This window comes from Halichoerus grypus, chromosome 5 (assembly GCF_964656455.1).
Source record: "Halichoerus grypus chromosome 5, mHalGry1.hap1.1, whole genome shotgun sequence".
NCBI lineage: Eukaryota > Metazoa > Chordata > Mammalia > Carnivora > Phocidae > Halichoerus > Halichoerus grypus.
In genome coordinates, this window is record NC_135716.1 from 85,861,033 (window position 1) to 85,875,976 (window position 14,944).

Genomic DNA, 14,944 nt, shown 5'->3' on the forward strand with positions numbered 1-14,944 from the left:
TTCTATTTCTAAGCTACTTCTATGCAGTGCCCTATAATATGCTTTATTCACCATGGGCTTTACTGATGAGGGGAAGAAAGATGATCAAGCCCTGAAAGGCAAGGAACAGTGATTCCAGCATATCTTCACGCAGGCCTGCCTAATCAATAAGTGTAATTGTGAAAAGGAGAAGCAGTATTGAAAAGACTGAAATTAAGACCGAGAAATCGATTTCATGCAGCTATACCACAAGGGGGCAGTGTTTGAACACTAGTAATCTGGAGAGACAGGGTGCTTGGCAGTCTGCTGTTTACCTCCTTTTTAAACACCACACTGAGGGCTGGAGCCTGGGTGAGGAGAGATGGGCTAGTCGCTCCACCTACCTACTGTGTTCTCCTACAGGGGCTGGCACCAACTCTCCTTATACTAGTAGTGTGGCTGTCACGGGAGCAAGGCCAAAGGAAACAGACCGCAGGAAAGGAAGCAGAGCTGCTAGTCTTCCCACAGAGATCACACACCCAAGAATGCCTGTTGAGCAGAAGTAGGGGTGATAGTGGGGACCTCTGCCTGGAAACGGAGTAGGATGGGGCAGGGGTTCTCAAATGTTAGCAGGCATCAGAATCACCTGCAGGGCTTGTAAAAATAGATTACTGGGCTCTAACTCCCAATTTCCAATTCAGAAAGTCTAAAGTAGGTCCTAGAATTTGCATTTCAACCAATTAACTGAGTGATGTTGATACTGCTGATCTGAAGACCACACTTTTGAGAATCACTGCTGTAGATATTTCTGGCTCTGTGCCCTTATATCTCTTAATACTCGCCCATTCCTTCTTTTCTACCATCCACCTACTGCTTTATTTCTTCTCCACTATCCCTTCATTAGCCTTCTTTAGGAAAACTAAAGGAAAGACAGGAAACAGGAGTGAATGTTAGATTTGTCTTAGGATTCCCCTGGATAGGGGCACCTGGGTGGCTCAGTCGTTAAGCGTCTGCCTTCGGCTCAGGTCATGATCCCAGGGTCCTGGTATCAAGCCCCACATCGGGCTCCCTGCTCAGCCTGCTTCTCCCTCTCCCACTCCCCCTGCTTGTGTTCCCTCTCTCGCTGTGTCTCTCTCTGTCAAATAAATAAATAAAAATCTTTTTTTTAAAAAAAAGGATTCCTCTGGATAAGGATTCCAGCACTCTAGTCTGGTTGATGGGTGTTTCAGTAGCAAAATTTATTCCAAATACGTAGATGCCTCCTCTCCTGCCCTTTTATCTAACAGTTGGTAGGAGGGGACAATTCAGTAAAGAGTAACAGATGCTCTTCCAATAATGTCTTGCTTTGGGTTTCGTAAGAATTGAGTAGGAAATGGTAGATATATTCCACTACATTTTAGAAAAGTTCCTCACCTCTCCTAGACTACTTAAAAAATTTTTATTATAGCTAAATATATATGGAATTTGCCATTTTCACCATGCAAGTGTACAGTTCAGTGGCACTAAGTACATTCACATTGTTGTGCAAGTATCACCACCATCTGTCTCTAGAACTTTTTCAGCTTCCCCAACTGAAATTCCGTACCCATTAAACACTAAATCCCCATTCCCAACCAGCCCTTGGCAACCACCACTCTACTCCTAGATTACTTTTTGACTTAGTTTCTCCTTCACATAATAAAAGAGAGGGTCCACTGCTGACTATGGGATTGCTTCTATATATGCAGGCCTTCTTGCACATACGTGATTGAATTTATTATAAGAAAGGTAAGAGAAAATGGGATTGGAGAAAGAAAGGAGACAGCTGGATAGGGATTTTCATACTGGGCCTACTATCCACAGGCCTCAGCAGCCCTGCCATGGATCCAGCCGATTCTTTCGCATCAAGAAGTTGATCTTGCGAGCCATTTCCATGTTGTAGATCCGCCGACAGGTTTCGTAGCTTTCCCGTCGTCGTTGGCGACAAGGCTTTTCATAGTACCGCCGTCGCTTAATGTCCTCGATGAGCCCATCCATGGTGAGGATTCTGTATAAAGGCAGGCAATGAAGTTAGAAACCTGGGCTCATTATTATTCTTTTCCAATTTCACAGATGGCCAGAAGTCAACTGACCAAACAACTGGTGTCTATAAAAATTATGATGTGAAATGGTGGTTATATAGCTTTAACTGCCTACTTATAGAGGCAATCCCCAAATAGGAATTTGTGGGAAATAACAAAGCAATTAATGACACAGTCCTTGCTCTTGGGGAGTTCATAGTCAGGGTCATATTTTCAACCTTTATTCTCCCACAGCACACCTGAGGGATGTGACACAGTCCTTAAGAACAGTGGCTCTCTATGGCAGTGATTCTCAACCAAGGGATCATTTCAGAATCTTCAGATGGGGTGAGTCATTTGTAGTAGGAAAAACAAATCATTAGGGGTGATTCCTAATTGGTCCTTAGTGACAAATGCTACCCCATCCCTACAGTTTAACTGACACAACTGACACAGTGAGAGAGGGAAGTCTGTAGGCCTGAGATATCCCTGGGCCTACTTAATACAAGGAGAGAAGAGGCCTTCATCACACCAATGATACAAATGAGAGTATTAAGTAACAGCTTCACCCATCATTTTCCCCATGTACCACACTACTTTGCTGACTACTGAACACACTCTAATACCAAGTCTTTATTCATGCTGCTTCCTCAATCTAGAATGCCACCCTCACCTCCAGTTGCCAACCTTCTGAGTAAAATTTTCTTCATCTTTTTGATGCCAAACTTAGATGCCACCTCTCTAAAAAGAATATCTTCTTAGAGGAAATAATTTATTTTACTGTATACCTACTTAACGATTATTTCATTCCTTCATTCTGTTATTTATACAAATATCTCCCTCATTAGACTGAAAATCTCTGAAGGAAGAAACTATGTTTTATTACTCTTTAAGGGTCTGTAAAACTGAGCTCAATGTGTTTTTTCCTGCCCATCCAATTCCTTGCAATGCAGTTCCTCTTGTTGGATATATATTTTTTTCTTTTCAAATTTTTATTGAAATTCTAGTTAGTTAACATATAGTATAATATTGGTTGCAGAAGTAGAATTTAATGAGGGGCGCCTGGGTGGCTCAGTCATTAAGCATCTGCCTTCGGCTCAGGTCATGATCCCAGGGTCCTGGGATCGAGCCCCGCATCAGGCTCCCTGCTCGGCGGGAAGCCTGCTTCTCCCTCTCCCATTCCCCCTGCTTGTGTTCCCTCTCTCGCTGTGTTTCTCTCTCTCAAATAAATAAATAAAATCTTTAAAAAAAAAAAAAAAGAAGTAGAATTTAATGATTCATTACTTACATACAACACCCAGTGCTCATCATTTAGCCCATTCCTTGCCCACCTCCTTCCATCAACCCTCAGTTTGTTCTCTATCGTTAAGTCTCTTATGGTTTGCTTCCCTCTCTCTTTTTTCTCCCTTCCCATATGTTCATATGTTTTGCTTCTTAAATTCCACATATGAGTGAAATCATATGGTATTTATCTTTCTCTGACTGACTTATTTCACTTAGCATAATACTCCATCCACATCATTGCAAATGGCAAGATTTCACTCTTTTTGATGGTTGAGTAACACACACACACCCCACATCTTCTTTATCCATTCACCAGTCTATGGACGTTTGGGCTCTTTCCATAGTTTGGCTATTGTTGATTATGCTGCTATAAACGTAGGGGTGCACATACCCCTTTGAACCTATATTTTGTATCCTTTGGGTAAATACCTAGTAGTGCAATTGCTGGCTCATAGGGTACTCTTGTTGGATTAATAACACATCTAACTCAAACTTACCTCTTTGTTCTTCCACAAAGACACTGGAGCTTCTTTTATAAACTACTCAATCCCTAGGCTCCTGAGAACTCTGGCTCCAATCTGTAATTTGTTGCTCCCTCTCAATCCATCACCAGTCGGTCCTAAGGAGGTCTAGAGGCATCTGCTGCTGCTGCCCTCCATTTCTGGCATTGTTTACATGGGCCCTCTCCTGCTCACCCTGTTCTTTCATTACAGGTAAAAAGTTAAGTCACAAACACAGTTGGAGATAAGGAGGTTAAGTAGAAGAAGGGGAATAGAGGAAAAAGAAAATCAAAATAAAAGAAACCACCAGCTACTTCTGCCCAGTGGGAAGCCCTATTTCTTGCTGCTATGTTATACCACAAAGCCCAAGATAACAACTATAGATCGAACATGAACTTGAAAAGATGTGAGCTTTGGGTAAATAACAAATGTGAATAGACATGGGAACCACTGTCCTATGGGATCCTCTCCCAGGCTGCTGCTGTTTAATATCAAGAATGCTTTATAGGCTACTAGAAAATCATTATTTGTATAAATCAGTTTGTCTAGGTGTTAGTGGTAGGAAGATGGGGGCAAGGGAATTACTGCAAATTCCCAGAAGCAGGAGAAGCAGATAATTCAGGTTCTATTGGAAACATAGTCATGCCCAGAAGTCATGTGGCTCCAACACTAGAATCTTACAATAGAGAAGTAAGGCACCAAAAACTAAAATAGACTCCATATCCTGGCCCACAAAGGGTCTCCTTTGCTACCCTTATTCCTTAATTTACTCTTTTTTTTTAATTTTACTATGTTATGTTAATCACCATACATTGCATCATTAGTTTTTGATGTAGTGTTCCATGATTCATTGTTTGCGTATAACACCCAGTGCTCCATTCAATATGTGCCCTCTTTAATACCCATCACCAGGCTAACCCATCCCCCCACCCCCCTCCCCTCTTGAACCCTCAGTTTGTTTCTCAGAGTCCATAGTCTCTCATGGTTCGTCTCCCCCTCCGATTCCCCCCCTTCCTTAATTTACTCTTAAATGTTGGTATCCCCCCTCCAGATTCTGACTAAAAACCTCCTTCTTTCTGGTTCTACATGACTTCCTTAACCTTTACCAGTGAGCCTCAACACTAATGCACAATGGAATTATCCCCTAAAAGGTTTTTAAAAAGTTCTGATTCCTGGGGCGCCTGGATGGCTCAGTTGGTTGAGCAGCTGACTCTTGGTTTCAGTTTGGATCATGATCTCAGGGTCTTGGGAGCAAGCCCCGCAGGAGGCTCCACGCTCAGCAGGAGTCGGCTTAGAGATTCTTTCCTCTGCACCTCCCCTGACTTGCGCAGACCTCACGGGCTTGCGCTCATACACTCTCTCTCAAATAATTAAATGTTAAGGAAAAAAAAAAAGTACTGATTCCTGGGCCCCATTCCTCAAAGATTCTGATTTAAGTGGTCTAGCATGGAATTATGCACTAGAAATGTTTTAAAAAACTCCCAGGTAATTCTAATATAGAGCCCCACCTGAGAACTGACACAGATACTGTTGACTCCTGAATCTTTTTTTTTTTTTTTTTAAAGATTTTATTTATTTATTTGACAGAGAGAGACACAGCGACAGAGGGAACACAAGCAGGGGGAGTGGGAGAGGGAGAAGCAGGCCTCCCATGGAGCAGGGAGCCCGACGCGGGACTCGATCCCGGGACCCTGGGATCATGACCTGAGCTGAAGGCAGACGCTTAACGACTGAGCCACCCAGGCGCCCGACTCCTGAATCTTTTTTTTTTTTTTTTTAAAGATTTTGTTTATTTATTTGACAGAGAGAGATACACAGCGAGAGAGAGAACACAAGCAGGGGGAGTGGGAGAAGGAGAAGCAGGCTTCCCGCAGAGCAGGGAGCCCGATGCGGGGCTCGATCCCAGGACTCCGGGATCATGACCTGAGCCGAAGGCAGACGCTTAACGACTGAGCCACCCAGGCGCCACCATGAATCTTTTTATCTCTAGTCCCAATCTTACCTTAGAGCTAGACTGTTATTTCCAATTGCCTCAAAACCTATAAAGACCATGATCTGTGGTCAGTGACTATGACTCACTGAAAGCTCAGATGATGGTTCGCATTTTTGAGTAATAAAGTTCTGTACATTTAAAAAACACACAAAAAACCCTACAAAGACCAAAGTTACTGTCTCCTCCTAAAATCTATTTTTCCTCCTCTATACTATTAATGACATCAGCAATTACTCAAGCTAAAAATCTCAGCATGTTCCTGGACTAGGCCTTCTCTTTTACTTCCCACATCCACACTTACCGTATCCTATAAATTCTATAACCCAAGAATTCTATAACCTCAGATCTCTTTCTTCTCTCCTTTCCTATGGCCACAGCTCTAATTATGGTCCTTACCATCTTATACCTGGACTACAGAAATAAACATCTAACTGATCATTTAATCACTAAATGTTTATGGAATTCCAACTTGGTACCAGACATTGTGTTAAATGCTGAGGACAGAAAACAAGCTTAAACATGGTTCCCTACCCTTGCAGTCTAGTAAAGAAGATAATTATACAAGAATTACAATAGAGTGTGATCACTCCTTCCTTCTGTTCCCAAAGCACAGTGGTCCTCAAACTTCAGCCTGCAGCCATCACCTGGATAACCCATTAAAACATAGATTGCTGAGGCGCCTGAGTGGCTCAGTCGGTTAAGCATCTGACTCTTGATTTTGGCTCCGGTCTCAGGGTCCTGGGATGGGGCCCTGCGTCGGGCTCTGCACTCAGCACAGAGTCTGCTTGGGGTCTTCTCCCTCTCCTCCTGCTCGTATTCTCTCTTTCAAATAAATAAATAAAATCTCCCTTATTGGGGTGTGTGCTTTCTAAGGTTAGAAATTATTTATTTTTGTATTCATTTTTGAAAATGAAGTCATTTTTATATTTAACATAATGCTTGGCAAAGAGCATATTATCAGTAAAGATTCATAAAATGAATTCATAAAAATGAATCTTCTAGGTGACTGACACATGTCCACAGCTCAGGGGATTAAGAGGCTTTATTATAGACACAGTTCTTGGGAATAATAGCTCAGAAAGCCTCAATAATATTACCTTTCCTAAGATGGCACATTAGAGTTTAGACAGCATTTTCACATCCATGATCCTAATACAATCCTATAAAATTAAAGAAGCAGGCAATGTCATCTTTTTACAGAGTAGGAAACAGTCCAGAGAGGATGACCTGCCCAAGATCACAAAATGGAGCTAGAAGTAGAATCCAGATAAAAAGATGGGAGGGGCACCTAGGTGGCTCAGTCGTTAAGCGTCTGCCTTCGGCTCAGGTCATGATCCCAGGGTCCTGGGATCGAGCCCCGCATCGGGCTTCCTGCTTGGCTGGAAGCCTGCTTCTCCCTCTCCCACTCCCCCTGCTTGTGTTCCCTCTCTCGCTATCTCTCTCTGTCAAATAAATAAATAAAATCTTAAAAAAAAAAAAAAAAAAAAAAAGATGGGAGCCACAAAGACATGGCACACTGTTGGGAAAGGAATGATCCAAAGATCTAAGCTTTAATTTGTCTAGATCTTGTTTGCTGCCGTCTAATGAAGGCCACATTTTGGACTAGTCTAGTATATTAGAGAAACAACAGAAAACTCTCTGAAAGAAAAAGATTGGATATATAATATAAAAAGGACACGGAAACTGGGTTTGAGGAGAGACTATTAAAAAAAAACAGGGACACTGGATATGACTTCACTAGGAAGAGGATCCTATTGGAATGACAAAGACAGTTTATTTATTTTTGACAAAGACAGTTTAAAAGTGTGATGAAAGAAAACTGCAAAAGGAAGAGGGAGTTCAGACATATACTCAGTCAGGTATCCTACTGGGGTTTCAAAGGGTTTGAAACAGAAGTGATCACCTTACCAGGCACGTGGGTGGCTCAGTCCGGTAAGCCTCTGCCTTCGGCTCAGGTCATGATCTCAGGGTCCTGGGATCCAGCCCCGTATCGGGGCTCCCTACTCAGTGGGGATCCTGCTTCTCCCTCTGCCCCCCTGCTCGTGCTCTCTTTCTCTCTTTATCTCAAATAAATAAAATCTTAAAAAAAAAAAAAGTGATCACCTTACCAAGTAAATGCCTGTGTGGTCAGCCAAAAAAAAGCAAGATAAGAAAAAAGTAAAATGATCTAAGAATGGAGGAAGGGAAAGAATGAAAAGATCATGGTCCATGGGGTTGCTAAATGGTGTTCCTGGATGGTTCTAACTACACTAGCTAAGCCTTACCCAGTTCTTTCCAGTTATCCTAAAAAAGCACAGATTACCTTCAAAAGCTCCAGTCCCTACAGTAGAGGCATCTACTCAATATACTTCTAATAAAAAAGGATGCAGAAAGAGCTTTGTAGAACTAATGAAGTAAATAGAGAGATGTTACTAATGATGCTTCTGCTTCCAAAGGTAGTTCAAGGACGAGCAGACCAAGGGCTTTAGAGTAAACAAATCAGCTTGGAGTTTGGGCGCTTGGCAACCTAACACTGAAGGAGAAATCTGCTGCCAATTTTAGTTAAATTCATCAGATTATGTAAAAGGAGCTGAGCTGCCCGGACTGGGGGAGGTTGGAAGTGGCAAACTCACATGTCAGCGTAGCCAGCCTACGCCAGGATAACGTGTATGCACAAGGACTCACTGGGCCCAGAAGCTTGCCTACCGGGAATAAAAGAGGTCAACTAGGCACACTTCCAGTGTGCTTGCCTTTCCTTGCTTGGGGGCCAGCCAATCATACAGGGCTTCCTAGCAACCCCCACTCTCCATCTCCTTATCTCAGGGCAGGAATCAGGGCTCTTGGTTATACAACAAGCATTTTGTGGTGGTCTCACTGGACAGACACATAGGCTGTTTCCTTTGTAAGACTGCCTTTGTGCTCCAAACACACCAAAGCTTTAACCACCTCCCTCTTATCTCATTTGCTCTCCTGCCTACTGTTGTAATTAGACCACAGGACATGCAACTCATTTTTAAACTACCAACCATCAGAAAGCTGGAAGAGATACGGAGAGGCCTGGGGTGTAATACAGAATACAGAGTACAGAAAAGGTGTAATACAGAAAAGGTGGCCAGAGAGGTCATTAAGAAAAAGCAGAGAAAAATAAGAAAAGTGCATCAGAAAATACTGTGTTTGACAGGAAGACTGGGATACCCCAGAACCAGCTGGCTCACATTTTCATGCTTAAACTCCTTGCCTAGAGAATCATTCTAAGAGCAAAATATTTGCCCATTTTCTCCCCCTGAAGCTAAAATACAATTTATAGCATATATATTTAATATTCCAAGATTAAAAGGAAGAGAAATATAGCTTCCTAAAGACTGAACGCCAATTGACAAAATAAGTATCCTCCCGAAAGACTATAAAAATTACTACTGTAACACTTGCTCCAACCTGGCACCTTCTAACAACATGCTCTTTTTTTTTTTTTTAATTCTTTTTTCAAAGATTTTATTTATTTATTTGAGAGGAGAGAGAGAGAAGCCGGGTGGAGGGGCAGAAGCAGAGGGAGAAGCAGGCTCTCCGCTGAGCAGGGAGCCCGACATGGGGCTCGATCCCAGGACCCTGAGATCATGACCTGAGCCGAAGGCAGGTGCTTAACTGACTGGACCACCAAGCACCCCAACAACATGCACATCTTGCACTGCTTTCCTAGATAATCCCAGCCACAAAGTATGAATTTTCTAAATTCATAAGGAAGCCAAAAAGAGATCATCATACCTGAGGCCCTGAGTCTCTGGGACTTGAATCTTTTTGTCTATTTTTCTTTCCAACCATTCCTCTTCTTTCTGATCAAATTCTTTCTTTTTAAGTACTATATAATTTTTCCCCAAAAGCTGTTCCTAAATTGGTGTTTTAATCCCTGAAATGAAGAAAAAGTAATGCCGTGTTTCTTTTTTCTGTAAAGATTTATCTATTTATTTTGGGGGGGTGGGATGGGAAGAGACACCAGAAGTGGAGGGAGGGGCAGAGGAAGAGGTAGAGAGAATCCTCAAGCCAACTCTTCGATGAGCAAGGAGCCTGACGTGGGGCTTGATCTCAGAACCCCAAGACCATAACCTGAGCCAAAATCAAGAGTCTGCCAGTTAACCGAACGAGCCACCCAGGCCACCCAGGCTCCCCAGTAATGCCATGTTTCTTAATTAGGATATTTGACAGTGTGCCAAGGGTATAATCCAGAGACAAAAGTCTCTGGATAAATTTGATGCATTTGCCCAGAGCACCAATTTTAACTTGAATAGGGGTGGAGGTGCTAGCCCTAGAACAGATGCAATGGCAATGAATTAAAAAAAAAAAAAAAGAAAGAAAGAGAGAGAAAAAAAAAGAGAGACAGAGAGGGATATGAAAACAGATTCCTAAGAACAAGAACTGAGATAGTACCAGGCCAGGCCAGATGGCAGAAAGAATCCAAACATGCCTCATCTTCTGCCATTTATTTATTCTTCCTTCACCTGCCACCCACTTGCATCTGGAATCAGGAAGGATTTTTAGATAAAATGAAAAAAAGAAAAAAAAAAAACAGGAAAAGAAAAACTCTAATGTTGATTAAAATTAAAATATATTGCATTTTGGAAGATGCAGATATATAGAGGTTTGATTCTAAGTTAATTAGAATGATCCCAGACAAAGACATCAGAAAGGTGTCTCAGAAGGTAGAAGGCCTAATGTTTTCTTCAGGTCTGACATCAATGGAAAGAGGATCAACTCCTTCAGGCAGGAAATTAGGAATATTTTGTTTTTCAGGTTTTAAATTTTTATAACTAGAAATAGAGATGAAAGAGCAGAGCATACAGAGGGAATAAATGCTATTATTTCAAAATGAGAGTAGCAATAGGCTAAATAGAAGACACTTGGTTGGAAAGTATCACTGTCTATAAGAAAAGTCATTCCAGGGGCGCCTGGGTGGCTCAGTCATTAAGCGTCTGCCTTCAGCTCAGGTAATGATCTCAGGGTCCTGGGATCGAGCCCCGCATTGGGCTCCCTGCTCAGCGGGAAGCCTGCTTCTCCCTCTCCCAGTCCCCCTGCTTGTGTTCCCTTTCTCGCTGTCTCTGTGTGTCAAATAAATAAATAAAATCTTAAAAAAAAAAAAAAGTCATTCCAGTATTAGCAGCAAACTGGATTGTCCTAAAAAAATAAAGCTCAATTTTCTCATTTTTTCATCTCCAGGCCACCTTGAGCATAACCTAATGATCAAGGAAGATAGAGAAAAAACAGCTAAAGTAAACTTAACCATTCAAAATAGATAAATAAATCACCCACAAGCAAAACCAAAAGGGTAAAAACTTCCTTACAATGACTTCCAACTTATCATAATAGCTAACGTACAATGTGCCAAACACTGTTCTAAGCAATTTAATCATACTAACTAATTTAATACTCATATCAACCCCAAGAGGCAGGTACTATTACTAGTTCCACTTTACAGATGAAGAAACTGAGGCAGAGAGACATTAAGTATCGTACCATAGATCATGAAGCTAATAAATGGCAGAGCAGAGATCTATCTGAACCGGGCAGTCTGCTTAAGGGTCTGTGCTCTTTTTTTTTTTTAGACTTAGATCATAACCTGAGCTGAAATCAAGAGACGGTCATTCAACTGACTGAGCCACCCAGACACCCGGGGAAGGGAGTTCTGTGCTCTTATATTCAAGCCATGGCTTTGGTCAAAAGTATTAAAGTTGTAGCTACTTTCTTGATACAAATATAAGAAATGGTTTAATAAATAATCTTGCACCATAAATTGTTTTTTCATTCCTTGCCAAAGTAGCTCATTTCTTAAAAATCAAATTTTTGCTTTTGTGTTATTTGCACTTTAGGAACAGGGGAGGTTAGGGGAACTAAAGCTAAACCTTTGGAAATCTGTTTTACCATCAAGTAACAGCTGGCCTTTGACATCCCTCAATAATACAAACATCTCAATCACCCTGGCTAACAGACCCATCTAAATCCACACACACACAAAAAAATCATACAAAGACTTACAGGAAAAGATCAGAAAAAGGGTGGAGAAATCTACAAGACTTCCTTTTCCCAAATTCAGCATTTCATCTCACTAGCTAATTCACTACTGAGTCTATAAAGACATTCTTTTTGTGCTTATAATATAGGGACAGAGAAAGGTCATTAGACATTCTGACCCTCTCACAGACATGCCACTAGGTCTGAAATAGGAAAGAGCTGGGAATGAGCAGCGATAGAAAAAAATGATATAGGGTATCTTACCACATAGTACTTAACTGATTATCTTTAGGGAACACCTTCTGTGTAAGGATATGACTGGTATGCACAGACATTGAATGAGGTAATGGGGATGACCTAAGACCAGATCCTTAAAAGACACAATTCATCTTGAGCTTGCAACTGCTTCAAAATTACAGCTTCTGACAGCATCTTTGTCCTCATTAACTATGGTCTTCTGCCATCCAACCCTCCACACCTAAAACTCTTTGCTAAGAACTAGTTTCTCTTTCATTTATCCTCTCAGCCCTCAAGAACCCCACTAATAAATCCAATGAAATAAAGATTCTTAACTGGAAAATGACTGCCATAGGTGTCTACATTTCCACAGGAACTAGTAAACAATCTAGTGACATAAAAGCAAAGAACACTGTAGTAGAAAGGTGTGTTTTATGCTCCTCTCCACCATTCAATAATTGTGTAATCCAAGAAACATAATTTACATGTCCAAAGCTTCCCTTACTTGTGTAATAAAGCTACCACCTTACTGGCCTTAAGGCAGAAGGCCAGCTCATATATTCTCTTAAGATCTCTTTCATACAGGGACGCCTGGGTGGCTCAGTCAGTTAAGCGGCTGCCTTCGGCTCAGGTCATGGTCCCGGGGTCCTGGGATCGAGTCCCACATCGGGCTCCTTACTCAGCGGGGAGCCTGCTTCTCCCTCTGCCTCTGCCTTTCCCCCTGCTTGTGCTCTGTCTCTCTCTCTGACAAATAAATAAAATCTTTAAAAAAAAAAAAGATCTCTTTCATACAATTCTTTGATAATTCAACTCAACAAGCATTTGTTTCTTTCACACTGGGGACAGAAAATGATGAAGCAAGCCAGAAAGTCAAAATCCTTACAACCAATGATAAGGGAAGACTAAGGAACTATTGGCCTGAGAACGTATGACGTTAAGGTATTCTTTATTACAGCCCTTCTATATCTCTTAGTCTAGCATTCAAAACCTTTCAAAACAGGTCTTCTACTCCCAGTTCATTTCCACCTTTATGTTTTTGCTTTTGCTGTAACCTTCCTTTAAACCTGATACACTTTTCCATCCCTTGCTTCCTTCTCCAAGATCCCAAATCTCAATTCATCTTTCCATTAGCCTTGCCCTACACCAATCCTTCCCTCGACCTTCTATTTATCATGTACTACGTTCCTGCTTCCCAGCAACTTTATATTTTTATTTTCCCTTTGGGTTCCTTAAGTCTTGGGGGAGAGAATTCAGGCTCTGTATATACAAACCCCATACAGTTAGGTTTTGGGGAAAAACTTCATTTTTAAGATAATAAACTAAGGGGCTGAAAAGTTTCAAGAGGCTGAATACCTGGGCTGGCGGAGGTTTGAGAACAATCTATGACAGGGGAAGGGAGAGAATAACCACCCAAGCACTTCCCAAGAGAGCTTGTCTAGGCACGATTCTGGTTACCTGTTTAGGGTCCTGTATGCACCTTCTATGTTCCCTTCCTGTACCATCACAGTCCTGGCAATGAACTTCAGATGTTTTGCCATGACCTTGGAATTTAAATCTTCACTCTGCAGGACCTAAAGGATAATGGATAAAGGCAAAGTATAGAGACCAGGTAAGAAAGAGAAACAGAGCAGAATGCACACTCTACCGCATGGCTTACTCAGGGTCTGGAAAAGCAACGTGCCCAGGAACAAGGGACACAGGGGCACGTGGAATTCTTCATATCCTAGAGATCATACGCTAATCATAATCAAGACTGCCTAGTTCTCTTTGCCAATACAATCCTAGCACAGGGAAGAAAAGAGATGGTAGCAGGGCGTCATCACGGGGATGTACGTGGCCGGGCACGGGAGGATCCGGACGCCACAGGGTACTCCAGTTACCGCTCTCCGCCCCAGGAGGGCTTGGGGGTGGGAGTTGGGTACGAAGTCTTTCTCGCGCAAGCTTCCCCTCCCACCATACCCGCTTTGCTTTCCCCATCCCCAACCCCAGATCCTCACCCAACTCCCTCAGGAACCAGCCGCCACAAAGCTACCTCGCGGCCGGAAGCGGAAAGACGTCATCTCCTGCGCCGCGCGAAGAAATCCAGGCTGGAAGGAGAAAAACTGCTTGGAAACCATGGCAACATTCTTCCTGGCTCCAGTTGATGGCTTCTCCACGCCCCCTTCCCCGACGCCCCCCCGCCAGACTCCCCACGCCTCCAGCCCGGACTCGACACCTGACAAAGCAAGATTTTCGTTGCCTTAAATTCGCCCAAAACAGGTTCTCGTTTTCTCATCCTTCGGTCTCTGAGAAGGTCAGCGCGATTCCGTACCCCCTAATCCTATCAAATCTGTAATAGATATTTAAGGCATTTCTTTTTCTGGAAGGAAAATGAGAGAAATAGGCAAAGCTTCCTGAACACGCTTCCTGTTTTCTCAAAGGACACAGATTCTTTGAGATCTGCTCTCCGGAAAAAACAGCTTCACGCCCCTCATCTGCTTAAAAACTAAGGAAAAGAAACGAAATGAACATACCGTGAGTTTCCTATAACATCATATGCCCAGGCATTTCACTAAATAAAGTGAAATTACTAAACAAAGAGTTGGGAAACGCCTGCAGGTTTTAGAATTGAAGACTTTTTTTTTTTTTTAAGATTTTTGTTCTTAAGCAATCTCCACACCCAAGGTGGGGCTCGAACCCACCACCCGAAATCAAGAGCCCCGTGCTCCACGGACTGAGCCAGCCAGGCGCCCTGAATTGAAGACTTTTATGACAACTTCTATCCCTTTGCCTCCCAGTGAGATCTAGTAGAAATATCTCCTTTGTTTCTTCTTCACTGTGGAAACAGATTTTCTTTTATTCATATGTTACTTCTACATATCCATCTGTGGTTATTCACATAAATTCAGATCTAGTGGCTACTGGAAAACAGTAGAGAAAGGCTCAAAAGAAGAAAGATACACAAGTGTCCCGCA

The 14,944-nt window shown here is 42.3% G+C and overlaps 1 protein-coding gene across 1 annotated transcript; it reads right to left on the minus strand.

Moving 5' to 3' along the window:
* Positions 1–1,660: 1,660 nt before the first annotated feature.
* Positions 1,661–14,092, minus strand: MRPS21 (mitochondrial ribosomal protein S21). The gene is made up of 3 exons (XM_036098364.2): positions 13,988–14,092; positions 13,446–13,561; positions 1,661–1,984 (listed from the first exon to the last, which is right to left on the minus strand). Exons 2-3 carry the CDS (start codon positions 13,526–13,528, stop codon positions 1,804–1,806), a joined length of 264 nt encoding a protein of 87 aa, XP_035954257.1. The 5' UTR covers positions 13,529–13,561; positions 13,988–14,092; the 3' UTR covers positions 1,661–1,803.
* Positions 14,093–14,944: the final 852 nt, after the last annotated feature.

What these genes read in the sequence shown, in the direction of transcription:
- MRPS21 (XM_036098364.2), bottom strand. Translation starts at nt 13,528, where the DNA reads ATGGCAAAACATCTGAAGTTCATTGCCAGGACTGTGATGGTACAGGAA. An exon ending in GCATACAGGACCCTAAACAG is followed by an intron (nt 1,985 to 13,445) that starts GTAACCAGAATC and finishes GCCTTTATACAG; the next exon opens with AATCCTCACCATGGATGGGC.